At 37.4% G+C, this 13,384-nt stretch overlaps 1 protein-coding gene across 5 annotated transcripts in view; it reads right to left on the bottom strand.

Moving 5' to 3' along the window:
• LOC150102559 (echinoderm microtubule-associated protein-like 2) overlaps positions 1–13,384 on the bottom strand; it is a 373,793-nt gene that overhangs the window by 80,732 nt on the left and 279,677 nt on the right. For all 5 annotated transcript variants that reach the window (XM_090399817.1, XM_090399820.1, XM_090399815.1 and 2 more), the window contains one exon: positions 3,398–3,529. In XM_090399817.1, coding sequence (XP_090255943.1) covers positions 3,398–3,529 — 132 coding nt within the window. The remainder of the gene's footprint in view (positions 1–3,397; positions 3,530–13,384) is intronic.

A 13,384-nucleotide genomic window follows, 5' to 3' on the forward strand; every position in this document is an offset into this window, starting at 1 on the left:
AATGTACATCCTTGTCTGACAGCAGATTTAACATTAAACCATCTCCCTGTACTTCCTTCAATTCTAACTGCTGACTTACAACTCAAATAAAGACGAAGTATTGCTTGATATAATGATCCACTGACACCATACAACTGTAGCGTTTTGAATAGCTTCTCTATTGACACCTTGTCATATGCCTTTTCCTGATCGACAAAACTTAAATACAGATCTTTGTTATATTCCCATGACTTTTCAACTATTTGTCGTAAAGTGAATATCTGATCCTGACAGCCTCTATTTGGCTTGAATCCAGCTTGTTCCTCACCAAGCTTTTCTTCTATAATCCTTCTCAACCGTTTCTCAAGTATACTGGCATAAATCTTACCAGGAACACTCAGTAGAAAAATACCTCTGTAATTCTCACAATCAGTTTTATTTCCCTTTTTATATATGGGTACTATGAAAGCTCTACTCCAATCATCTGGAATTCGTCTTTCTGTCCAGTCCCTCTGAACTATGCAGTGTAGCCACTGTAAAACTTTTATACCTTAATACTTGAGCATTTCTGGTTTAATATCATCTACTCCAGCTGTCTTTCCACATTTCAGACTTTTGATGGCTTTTTCTACTTCAAGCATGGATATGTATTCCTGATTGCATGCCCGGTCAGTGTTTTATATCACTGTGCTGTCATCACTGCTAGTTTCATTTAACAATTTTTCGAAGTAATTACTCCATGCTTCAAGGATATCTTTTTTCTCCAGTTTTCATATCACCTTTATCTCTAATTCCTCCATTTCTGAGGTTCTTCAACAACCTCCAGAATATCTTGCCACCTTCTTGATGTTTATTTTCTATGTTCTTACCAAAGTCTTCCTCTGACTTTTGTTTAGCTAGCTTTACACAGTGTTTAGCTTTCTTACATTTGTTTCTGTATTCTCTGAGAGCACAAGGTGACTTATTTGCCAGGAACTTTTGATATGCTTTCTTCTTTTCCTTCACTGCCTCTTTAACTTCCTGTGTCTACCAGGGAGTGCTGATTTTTCTATCCTTGAAGACCTTACCACATGCCTCTCTGGCAGAATCAATCAATGTTTTCTTCAGAGCTTGCCACTGAATCTCCAAGGTCTGATTCCCGTTTGTTTATCTGTTTTAAGAGAAGAAAAAAAACCCAAGTTCCCCCACCCCCCCCCCCCCCCACCCCCCCCCCCCCCCACCCCCCCCCCCCCCCACCCCCCCCCCCCCCCACCCCCCCCCCCCCCCACCCCCCCCCCCCCCCACCCCCCCCCCCCCCCACCCCCCCCCCCCCCCACCCCCCCCCCCCCCCACCCCCCCCCCCCCCCACCCCCCCCCCCCCCCACCCCCCCCCCCCCCCACCCCCCCCCCCCCCCACCCCCCCCCCCCCCCACCCCCCCCCCCCCCCACCCCCCCCCCCCCCCACCCCCCCCCCCCCCCACCCCCCCCCCCCCCCACCCCCCCCCCCCCCCACCCCCCCCCCCCCCCACCCCCCCCCCCCCCCACCCCCCCCCCCCCCCACCCCCCCCCCCCCCCACCCCCCCCCCCCCCCACCCCCCCCCCCCCCCACCCCCCCCCCCCCCCACCCCCCCCCCCCCCCACCCCCCCCCCCCCCCACCCCCCCCCCCCCCCACCCCCCCCCCCCCCCACCCCCCCCCCCCCATAATGTCATCGTTCATATTACTTTCGTCTGAACTATTGTCACTCCCTTCAAAAACTGCAACATCTTCGGTACCATTCATCGCATTACTTATCCTACATTTATTAAATGACTTTATAATCGTCTCTTCTTTCACAGCTTCCCATGAATTTTTCACCCGGTACATACTTCTGAAATTGTTGGCCATTTCATACGTCCTGTTACTGTAACATTGTGATTTGGCTTTGCCATCCATTTGTTTCACTCTTCCCGCATAAAATTTTTGAATGGTTTATTAATAGATCCACCAAGGGTTGTAATTGACATGTAAGGACTCTGGGATTTCTGTATTCATTTCTTTTAGAAGCTTCTTGGTTGATTCTGTTTTATGCGCTCTGAATTGATCCCACACTAACATCGCAGACTTTTTAAACAATGCACCTGGACGTTTTGCCCACCTTTTGTATCCATAATTTCATTACTTTATGTTACCTTTACCTTGAACGTAGATAATAATGCCATGAGGAATTTCATCTCTTGGTAATGTTTTTCTCTTGAAGATTAACATGGGGGTAGTTTTGTTTTCCATCCATGCAACAAGCTAAAACTACAGTGTAGCGAGTTTTTTCATGACCTGTTGTTTTGATCACTATTGATTTGGTGCCTTTTGAATCTACTGTCCGATTTGAAGGAACATCAAAAGTTAGAGGCACTTCATCCATGTTAGCAATAGCTCAAAGTTAAATTTCCTTCTCGCTGATATGACAAATCTATGGAATTCTATAATTTAAGCTTCATAGTCAGCCAGCATTTTTTGGCCTAGAGTGGTTTTTTGTACGCATGCATAACCCGTGTCTTTTCATAAATCTAAAGCACCAAGACAGTGATCCAGTAAAATCTAAAATTCCATTAGCAGTTGCCCATCGTTTCGCTTCAAAAATTATCATTTTCGTAGAAACAGATATTCCCATGTTTCGATGATTTGTTACCCAATTTTTCATTTGTACTTCTAATTCTGGCCATTTTTATAGGTCCAAATGGAATGTTTTCTTGTGTTTACATAGCAGTTTTAATTGTTCCTCTTGTTTTCTTCACTCGCTAACCATTTTTTCTGTTGGTGGTGAACCAAAATGTCTTTCTGCTGCTCTGTTTCCATATTGTTTTGCATAATTTATCACATTTAATTTATAACTCACGTTATATGAAAGTCTTTTTTGTTTTACACTCATTTTTTCTAATTTTAAGATGAAAATTTTAACGACTTATAAAAAATAATTCAAATGAACTGTACAAAAGTGCATTTTTACACACTAATGACTACTGACGCTCTAAATCGGTGATTCACCCACATGCAACGAGATAACTTAGGTACCTACCTTCAGTGGCATACTTACTAATTTTATTAACATATTGTGGCAGTAATTGAACTTCGCTAACAGCTTCGATACAGTGTAAAGATTCGTATTTTAATGTTACCTTCGGACCATAAGACGCACCCTAATTTTAAGTCGATTTTTCTATGTAAAAAGGTGCGTCTTATGGTTCGAAAAATATGGTAATTTGAAGAAATATTTTATATCATTAAGCTAATCTAATATCACAATGCTTTCTATCCTTTAGCTTGAGGCTTAAAACTAGAAAATAGAACCACACTATCAACATGTTCAAAAATAAAAAATATCATGGCTATAAACTCTACTAACTTATTTAAAACTAAAAAAGGGATAAATGCATGAATAAATTAACAATGATTGCACTTACTCCTACATCTTTGCTCCAAACAACAGAATGAGACATTGTATCCCATAAGTGAATAGCATGATCATAACCTCCAGTGAGAAATTGATTATTTGTAGGATGAACAGCTAATGCCCAGATTTCTTCAGTATGACCCTATTAAAATATATGCAATGCCAGATTTTAATTATCATTTATGATATTGGTTGCATTAATTACTTAATATATATGTGGAATTTAAATTGGGATCTTTCAAAATTTCATGTTTATTGAAAAAGTAGCTTAATGTGGCAATAATGGAAGAGATAGTTAAAAGTTATGTAAAAGTTTCCTGAATAAACACCTGGTCAGATATTAATCAGGAGATCAGAACAGTTTCATTCCAACAAACAAGCTCTAAAACTAAGAAAAACTAAATAATCACACAAACATATATTTTAGTATTACCTTGAAACCAATATGTATATATATAGAGAGAGAGAAATGAAATGGGACTCGTAGCATTTCCATCAAACAGTTACATATTTCCAACCTAAGAGAGAGAGAGATCACCTAAGGATATGTGCGTTGCATTATGGGATACTAAGGCAACTGATGTGAGGTCCTTAGCCTCTAATAATATTCTGGATTAGAGATAGATGTCGAAAGTTTTTCCACTTGGTTATAGTATAAATTAAAGATGCCAAAAAGTTATATTCTTGGTTTCATCCTTTATCTAAGTAAGCAGACAAGGTTTGCACATGAAGTCACTTCAAGACTGGACTTCTTATATAGAGAGGCTAATGACTTCACATCAATTGCTTTAGTAAAAAATGTTCTTCTCTAATCCAGAGTATTTTAGTAATAAGGTGTGACACTTTTTGACTACTTGTATATGGAAATATGACTTCTGCATTACTTCAACCTTGGTATCACTTCTGTGTCTGTCTCCCATTGATGAGACCTCAATAAAGGTCAAAACCAGTCTGGGTAGTGGCCCTTCCCATAATGCATAGTATTATACATGTCTATAAGGATATGTACATTGCATTATTGGATACTAAGGGAATTGATGTGAAGTCATTAGTCTCTATATGCAAGTAGCCCAGTCATTAAGTGACATGGACAAACTTTGTTTGCTTACACTTGGATAAAAGATGAAACCAAGAACATAAATTCTTGGCATCTTTAATTTATAGTATAATAAAGTGGAAAACCTTTCAAAATTCTTGAATAATTCTCACACTCAATATTATTTGTGGTTTTCACATAACTGATTATGAGAGAGATCTGCCTGTCTGGATTGAGCTTTCTGATCTTCTGGAAAAATATTCTACTATCATATTTTACTATATGTTGGTTGGATTTTTTTTAATCTCAAATATGAAATATACGCTTGTTTCGATTCTTGATGGATGTTTTCTGTCAGTGATCTATCAGTTTTTATCTTATTTAATAATACAGTGATACCCCGAAGTTACGTGGTAGGTGGGACCAACAAAAAGCACGTAAGTCGAATTCGCGTAACTCGGGGTATAATTTTGCATGTAATTTATATATACAAACATACAAAATATTAGTTAATTGGGACCAAAGGTTTACAAAAATACCTATATTTTTTAAGAAATATAAACATAATTGTAGTTTATCATAGATAAAAAAAAGAAAGTTATTTCGATGTCGATGGTTTCATACAATCTAATAGATTCGTCTGACTGCATAATGTCTTTTTCTTGTCACGCAAAATTTCTTCATAGCAAGCCAATGATTTTTTTATTCCTTGCCTTGTGGCTACAATTCATTCCTCGTTTGGAGTTTACAGATTTTGGAGGACATAGATATGTCCTCCAAAATCTGTAAACCTTTCTTAATTAAGCTGAGACCTTCTGTTAATTTTGCAATTGTCATGTGCTTTTCTGGTAGAACTGGATCTGAGATTTCGGTCTCTTCAGTAGTGCTTTGCTCACGTATTTCTATGAGTTCATCGATTGTAAGCTCTTTGTTATGCAAGTCTAACAGCTCGCTGACATCTTCGCTGTCGACTTCTAAATCTAATTGCCTGGCAACATTTCCATTTTGCATTTAAAAAAGGATGGACAAAGGTTTTTTGGGAAATTTCACCCCAAGAATCTCCAATAATCCTTACAGCATCTAAAACATTAAACTGTTTCCAAAAATCTTTAACAGAGAAGCACTCATTTTGCCTCATAGCTTCATTCAGACTTGCAAACGAATGCCGTTGTAGTACGCTTTGAATGTTTTGATAACTCCTTGGTCCATCGGTTGAAGTAAGCTGGTTGTATTTGGAGGCAAGAAAACAACTTTTACACGTGGATCAAAATCAATTAAAGTTGCAGGAGGGTGACCAGGTGCATTATCAATAATGAGCATAACTTTAAACGGAATTTTTTTAAACTGGCAATAATGTTCAACTTCAGGTATGAAGTGGTGACCAAACCAGTCTTCGAAAATAGAAGCAGTCACCCAAGCTTTAGAATTTGACTTCCAAATCACTGGCAAGCCAGCTTTAGATTTTTTTTCCAGAGCTCTTGGATTTTCGGAGCGATAAATTAAGAGAGGTTTTAACTTGCCATCACCAGCTGCATTTCCACCAAGCATTACTGTCAACCAATCTTTGGAAGCCTTAAAGCCAGGAAACGTTTTTTCTTCACGTGCAATGAAAGTTCTCTTAGGCATCTTTTTGCAGAACAAGCCGGTCTCATCTACATTAAATATGGTTTGACTGCTATAGCTACCTTCCTCGATGATAGCCTTAAGTGTCTCAGGAAAAGCAGACGAAGCCTCTCCACTCTCTGTGATGCTGTGCCAGTTACAGCGATTTTTAAATCGGTTGAACCAACCATTACTGGCCACAAAATTTTCTTCTTTGGCCGCTTCTCCAGCTTCTACTTTTAGACTCTCAAAAATCAGCTTGGCTTGGCTACATATTGTCGTTTGATCAACTGGACAATTTTTTTCTCTCACTTGATTATCACACCATAATTTAAGCATCGTTTCCATCTTACCAATAATCCCATGACGTTTAAGAATTATGCTTGAATTCAATGATTGGGCATTTTTCACAACAGTGAGAATTCTTTCTTTATCTTTCATGATTGTTCTTACTGTGGATTCCTGTAGATCAAACTTCTTTGATAGCTCACAAATTTTCATTCTGCCTTCAAAATCCTTAATAATGTTGAGTTTTGTTTCCAAAGTCAATGTTTTTTCTTTTCTTGCTAGCTGTAGAAGAATCAGACTTGCTTCTTTTGGACGACATTATTATTTTTTATGTGATAAAATTTTTATCAAGAACACATAACATTAAATAGTTGCAAGGTTTGTAGACTAAAAGTCGTGTAGGAATGGAGACCGTGCGAAACATGTTCTGTGCTTGTTCACAGCATGTGCGACAATGACGAATGTGGCGGGCGCCAGAAAGATATGACTAGTGGTGAGGCATGAAGGGGGATGGGAATATGTACATATAAGAAACCGCATAACTCCGGATTCGTGTAAGTCGGAGTATGACTGTATTTCAAAGTAATTACAGATATTCAAAATATCCTTATGAGTTTTAATATCTTATTTATAATCTTTTGATTACTTTTGAGTATTCTTTCCTCTATATCTATGTTTTCTTAGTAGCCTCTAAAACAGTCTTCAACTTTCATAATTTCATTTATAATCTTTTGATTCCTTTCGAATATTCTTTTCTAAGCCTCTAAAACACATTTCAACTAGAATATTTATCTTCTACATTCTTTCCAAAATATTTAGATGAGAGAATATTTAGAATGAAATATTCTAAATATTTTATTCTAAATATAATGAAACCAAACTGTGAAGACAAGTAAAAGAAACTACAATAATGGGATTTAATCATAGGTTTATTGTAAAACTAATAAACTAAAAGTCGGAAATAATAATATACAAAAAAAATCTGACCACTTCTAACAGCAGTTATTTCGAAATGTATAACATCATCTGGCATATCAAGTGTGAAATGTTCGCTGCTGAGCAAGGTCTTTAGATGATTATTGACATAATGAAAGTCTAATAGGTTGCATGAATATATTCATAAGAGACTTCCAAATGTCATGAAATATAAGGCCCTAGTTTCTGTTTAAGGTGCCAGGCTCACTTTAACATGCTTTATTTTAAACTGGTTTGCATTAATACATTAGCTTTTAATTTTTCAGGAAATGATAATTTATACTAGAATATTAAGTATAAAAACTTTAATTAATACTTTCCTATATTTCGTCAATATTATAGATAGTGTAATAGAAGCTTTCTTCTAGCATATCCAAAACATGGTGAGCAAGTCCTGAGTGACCGCACTGGTGGACCGAGATGTAGTCCTTATGTTTGGATAGGCTGATATTGGCTGTCCTGTCTGTTTGTCCATAGTAGGACAGTTTACAACTGCAAGGGATCTGGTACACTCCTGGTGGGTCTAGGGGATGTGGCTGGTCTTCGGTGGAGTGGATAAGAAATGCCAATTTCTTATGTGGTCTTTAACTGGTTGTAAGGTCATATTTCCTTAGGATTTTTGTTAATTTTTTAAATGTGCCCCTGATATATGGAATAGTGATAGATTTTGAGTAATCTCTGCTTTGAAGTGGAAGGGAGTGGATTGCTGTTATATGGTTTTATTATTTTTTTGGATTTTTGGGAGATTGTAGCCATTGGCTAAGAAAGTGTTAGGTCAAGTTCAGTAGTTAGGGCTCTGTTTTCTGAACAAATAAATTTTGCCCTGTTACATAGGGTTTTTATGATCTCACATTGTTGGGGCAGGGGTGACTGCTGGTGAATGCATTTAACTGTATGTGTGGGTTTTCTGTAAATGGAGAATGCCAGGGATCCATAAGCCTGGCATGTAATCAGAATATCTAGGAATGGGACTGTTGTTGTTTTCCATTCCCAAGGTAAACTAGATCCTAGGGTATTGATTGTTTAGGTGTGTTAAGAAATTGTGAAGTGTATGGCCATGTGGCCAAATGGAGAACACATCACCAAAAAACCCACTGTTAGCATAGCCTGACAGTGGGTTTTTGGAAGGCATCTTTTAAGGATTTTTCTTCAAAGGTCTCCACAAAGAAGTTGGCTGGGGAGGAAAGAGTGCAGAACCCATGGCAGTTCCCTCTATCTGTTTGTAGAATTCTACTTGCCAAACAAAATAGCCTGAGTTCATGGTGAACTGAAATAGGATGAGATATTAGAAGGAAATATGGCTTGAATGAGGTCTAAGGTATTGTTGAGGGGTCATTGGTGAATAAGGAGGAGATATAAAAATTGATCATCATGTCAGTGTGTTGGAGCATGAAGTTTTCTATGCTAGCTTTAAAGCGGACCGAGTTTTTTACACTGTTTAGGATAAATGTTTGGCTAGTTTGTATGTGGGTGAATCAATGTGCCATCTACAATGGGATGTAATGGAACATTTTGTTTATGGATTTTTGGTAGTCCATATATCTGGTGGGGAGGAGTCTAGAGTTATAAGGTTTTAATCTGTTTGTAACTTCCGCAGACCAAGTGTAACCTTTTTAAGGAGTCTATGAAATGTTCTGATTTCTGTGCTGGTGGGATCATAGTCTATGGGGGGGGGGGAGGTAGAACAATCAAGTAGTAAAGAGGCAAGCTTACCCGAGTAATCTGATTGGTTTAAAACCACAGTGGCATTTTCCTTATCTGCTTTGGTAATTATTATTCTGTTGTTGCTTTAATCTCTTGAAGAGCCTCAAATTCTTTTTTAATAGGTTATTTTTTCATGGTTTGACTATGGTGAGAACACTGGCTACAGTCTGATGTTGTTGGCAATATGGCTGGGAAGGCTGCAGCAACTTCATTCAATTTGTACCATTATTTCCTCTGCAGGAATTTTCTTGGGTGCGACTGCAAAGTTATGGCCAGGTGTGAGTGCACTACTTGCTTCAGAGCAAGGGAAGATAAGTTTATCTGTGTTAGAAGGTAGCTGAGATTTGAAAGATGAGTTTTTTTGTAGACTCTCAAATATCTTAATGTGCCAACATCGGATTCTTTGAAATTCTCTGTCTGCTGAAGCGTTCAAGACATCGGAAAGGATCGTCCAATCTTTATGCATTCACATAAAGATCACAATGTAGACTTTGAAACTAATTAAAGTTATTTAACTCAAACTATTATTTGTGCCAATAAATCTAGTATGAAAAGCATACAACAGGACCACATGGCTATACAGTATCTGTGGATGCCCAGTGAACACATGGATGGAATCTAGTATAATGAGTACAATATGCCATTTGGTCACAGTGAAAGGAATCTAGGAAGTTTTTTCCCCTTGGTTATACTATAAAATAAAGATACCAAGAAATTATATTCTTGGTTTAATCCTTTATCCAACTATAAGCAAACAAAGTTTGCAAGTGAAGTATCTTCTGCCAGCACACAGATAGTTTCATTGGTGTCAGCCTGGAGAATGCGGGTGGCGACAATCTGCTCCCGTAGAAGAGTGAAGCTAGTGTGTCTGTAAATATGCAAAGCCTTTGATGACATAAATTGGTGTTTTAATTTAACACAATTTGAAATCACATTGTTATCCCAGCAGCGTTTTAGAAAGGCTAATCGATTCAGTTGTTTGGATATCTTCAACTTGCCATATTGACGGGCCTTGCATGGAATGGAATCTCTGTTGATAATCGTAATTCTCCTGGATAAGCTTATACACCCTCTGTCAAATTGTATCTTTTTGTGGTCAAAAGCAGCAACCTTCATTAGTGTTGTGTCAACTGTTTATGACATTTGTTTCATTAGAAGCTGAGTTATAGTGCCAAGAGTGACAGTGTGTTTTGACAAACGGTTGGAAAATGAGTTTTAAACAGAGCTGCGATTAACTTTTGTGTTAAACTTAGTAAAAGTTTTACGAAAACACATCAAAAGGTTCAAAAAGCATACGGTGATGAATGCTTATCCCATACTCAAGTTTAGGAGTGGTTTAAGCAACAAATTTTTTGGAAAAAATTTTTCCCAAAAAATTGACCATGCTTTGGACACCCACCACAGGATACGCTGGAAGAAGGCCACTGTATTACACCACAGCAAATACAAGTATGAAAGACCATTCATCAAATCTGCCTCAGCTTTCAAAAACTTTCCAAACCTCAACAAATTTGAGTACATGATACTGCTTCAAATTTGAGAGATACATTTTAAGAACGTCAGACCCAACGGCCAAGACAACCCAATTTAGATCATTAGGGAGACACTGTTTAGGACTCTAGGCCTGTCTTCTGTTGCCTTTATTTAGCCTCATTCGCTCAGCGTTACTGCCTGCATGCACATATCATTGTTTTATGTGATCCCTGATGATGGCAACGTAACTATGACAAAATATAGGAAAGTATTAATTAAAGTTTTTATGCATTTTTGGAAATTATGGAGACAACTACCGTGTTTGAATAAAAACTTTAGTTTAATATTACTAAAATTTTACAATTCGACGTTTCGACCTTTATGTCAAGGTCATCTTCTGGAGCGTACAAATATACACAAGAAACAAGCTATACTACAATCATACTGGTTCGTTAAAGACACTGATTAACCGCTACCACAATTGTTGGCCTGACCTCTGGTGAAAAAAAAATAATAAATAAATAAATAAATTATACATCAACGCTCGAGTCCTATTATTTGTGTTGTCTACTATATACATATATTAACATCATTCCAGCCAGTTGGAGCGGAATGGTTTCTAATACTAGTGGATTGGCTAGAGTCCTGACTTATGTTGAATCTTTCATGTTAGGTTGGCTGAATGTGTGCCATCCAGATCCTTGGAATTTTTCACCAGAGGTCAGGCCAACAATTGTGGTAGCGGTTAGTCAGTGTCTTTAATGAACCAGTATGATTGTAGTATAGCTTGTTTCTTGTGTATATTTGTACGCTCCAGAAGATGACCTTGACATAAAGGTCGAAACGTCGAATTGTAAAATGTAAAATTTTAGTAATATTAAACTAAAGTTTTCATTCAAACACGGTAGTTGTCTCCATAATTTCCAAAAATGCATTCGGATCACCGTGCAAGCCTAAAAGAAAGGATAAAGTTTTTATAATTAATATTCTGAGCATATTTAATTATATTCTGATTATATTAATTATAATATAATTAATATTAGTATGTTATCATTTCCTGAAAAATTAAAAACTATGTGTAACGAACATATAAGCTTATCTACAAGAATTGTTACATTACTTGCTTACTTTTTCTTCCCGTTATTCTGAGAGTGCTGGTGTGACATTAGAGAAATATTAGTTATAAAGTTTATAATAAATTATTATTTTTTTTTACTCAACCTGGTTGTTATGCATTAAGTTATTTGTAATAAGATGGTATATGAATTTCATTGTTTAGGAGGTGCAATACCTGAAGTAGTCTGAAAAAAAGGTTCTTAGCCCATCCAGAGTATGTTTAACACTTTTTTGTGGGATTCACATTATATATATATATTCAATAATTTTAATGACTTAAAACACTGAGATAATTAAGAATAAAAGTTTAATAAGGACACAACTAGTTTCGTGGTAAGCCAACTCCATTAGGTGTCAAAGCACAAAGGTTATATGCAAAAAGACTGAGAGAAACATTACACACAACAACAGAGCTTTCAAAAACTGTAGTTAAGTTTGAATTGGAGTCTCCACTTCAGTTCTAGCTACATTTATATGCATGCGCGTGATCTCGCAAGAACACCAGTACTGAATAGCAGAGCTATGAGAGTCTGGTAAATTGTAACTAAGGTTGCTATTCATGTGGGTAGAATCGAGGGAGATTTCTTTTGACTCCAGGATATGTCTTTCAAGTTCATCATAACATTTGTGAATATTAGAAGTTAGATTCCAGTCTATTTGGTGTTGGCGGCCTTCATCAGAGTTTACAGAGAACAGGACAAGACGTGGCTGGCGAGGGCGCTGGCTCGGATTCTATTATAAGAGATGTCTCTTTTGTGCTCTTCAAAATGGAGAAAGATTGATTTATTGGTTTGTCCATAATATGGTTTACCACAACTACAAATAATTCTGTATACTCCCGGGAACTGAAGATGGTGATGTTTTTCTTTAGGCTGAATCAGAGTTTTGGTAAAGTAGAGAAGCATGTTTTGATGTTGAACTTTTTTAATATTCTTGGCAGTTTGGGGGAGAGGGAACTGATGTAAGGTAAGGGAATGTAAGCTCTGGGGGTAGTAGAAACTTCGATTGGTTTGTGACGACGGTGAAATAGAAGTTTCTCAATACTTTTGGAGAGAAACCATTATTGATCAAGGTCCTTTGGAGAAAATTAAGTTCATTTTTAAGCTGTTTGTCATCTGATAATAAGAATCTGGCCTGGTGCGCAAGAGTAGATATGCCATATTTCTGTGGAGGGTAGTGGTGAGAGGACGCATGAAGGTATCTATCTGTATGTGTTAGTTTCCTGAAGATTGAAATTTTAATATTATCAGTAATCCTGGTTAGTTTTATGTCTAAAAAAAAAGACAATTGTTAACTTCTAGCTCAGAGGTGAATTTGATGTTGTGATGAAAGTTATTTAAATGATCCAAGAAAACTTTGAGATTATCTGGGCCATGTTCCCATATAAGGAAATCATCATCAATATAATGGAGCCAGATTTTAGTTTTCTGAGTGGCCAAAAAAGCTTTTTCTTCAAAGTCTTCAAGAAATGTTTCCTAGCACCCGGGGAAAGGAACTACCAATGGCTAGTCCGGTGTTTTTTTTTGTAGATCTTGTCTTCGAATCTGAAGTAGCCTGAGTCAACACAATGAGTAAATAAAGCGAAGAACTTATTTGATAATTTGTTCTTGAGAAGAGCAAGAACCTCCTGAGTTGGTATATTGGTAAAGAGTGAAACTACATTGAAGCTTGCCATCATATCTGATTTGTTCAGTTACAAGAGAGTTACATAATAGTACCAACAATCTTCTAAAATCAACTTCGGAATTACCAAGGAATATCCGACTTTCGCTCAGATCTGTTCATCCTCTTATCCCATGGTTG

Source organism: Typopeltis vanoorti, chromosome 10, assembly GCF_054136105.1.
Source record: "Typopeltis vanoorti isolate ZY-2024b chromosome 10, IOZ_Tvanoo_1.0, whole genome shotgun sequence".
Classification (NCBI taxonomy): Eukaryota; Metazoa; Arthropoda; class Arachnida; order Uropygi; family Thelyphonidae; genus Typopeltis; species Typopeltis vanoorti.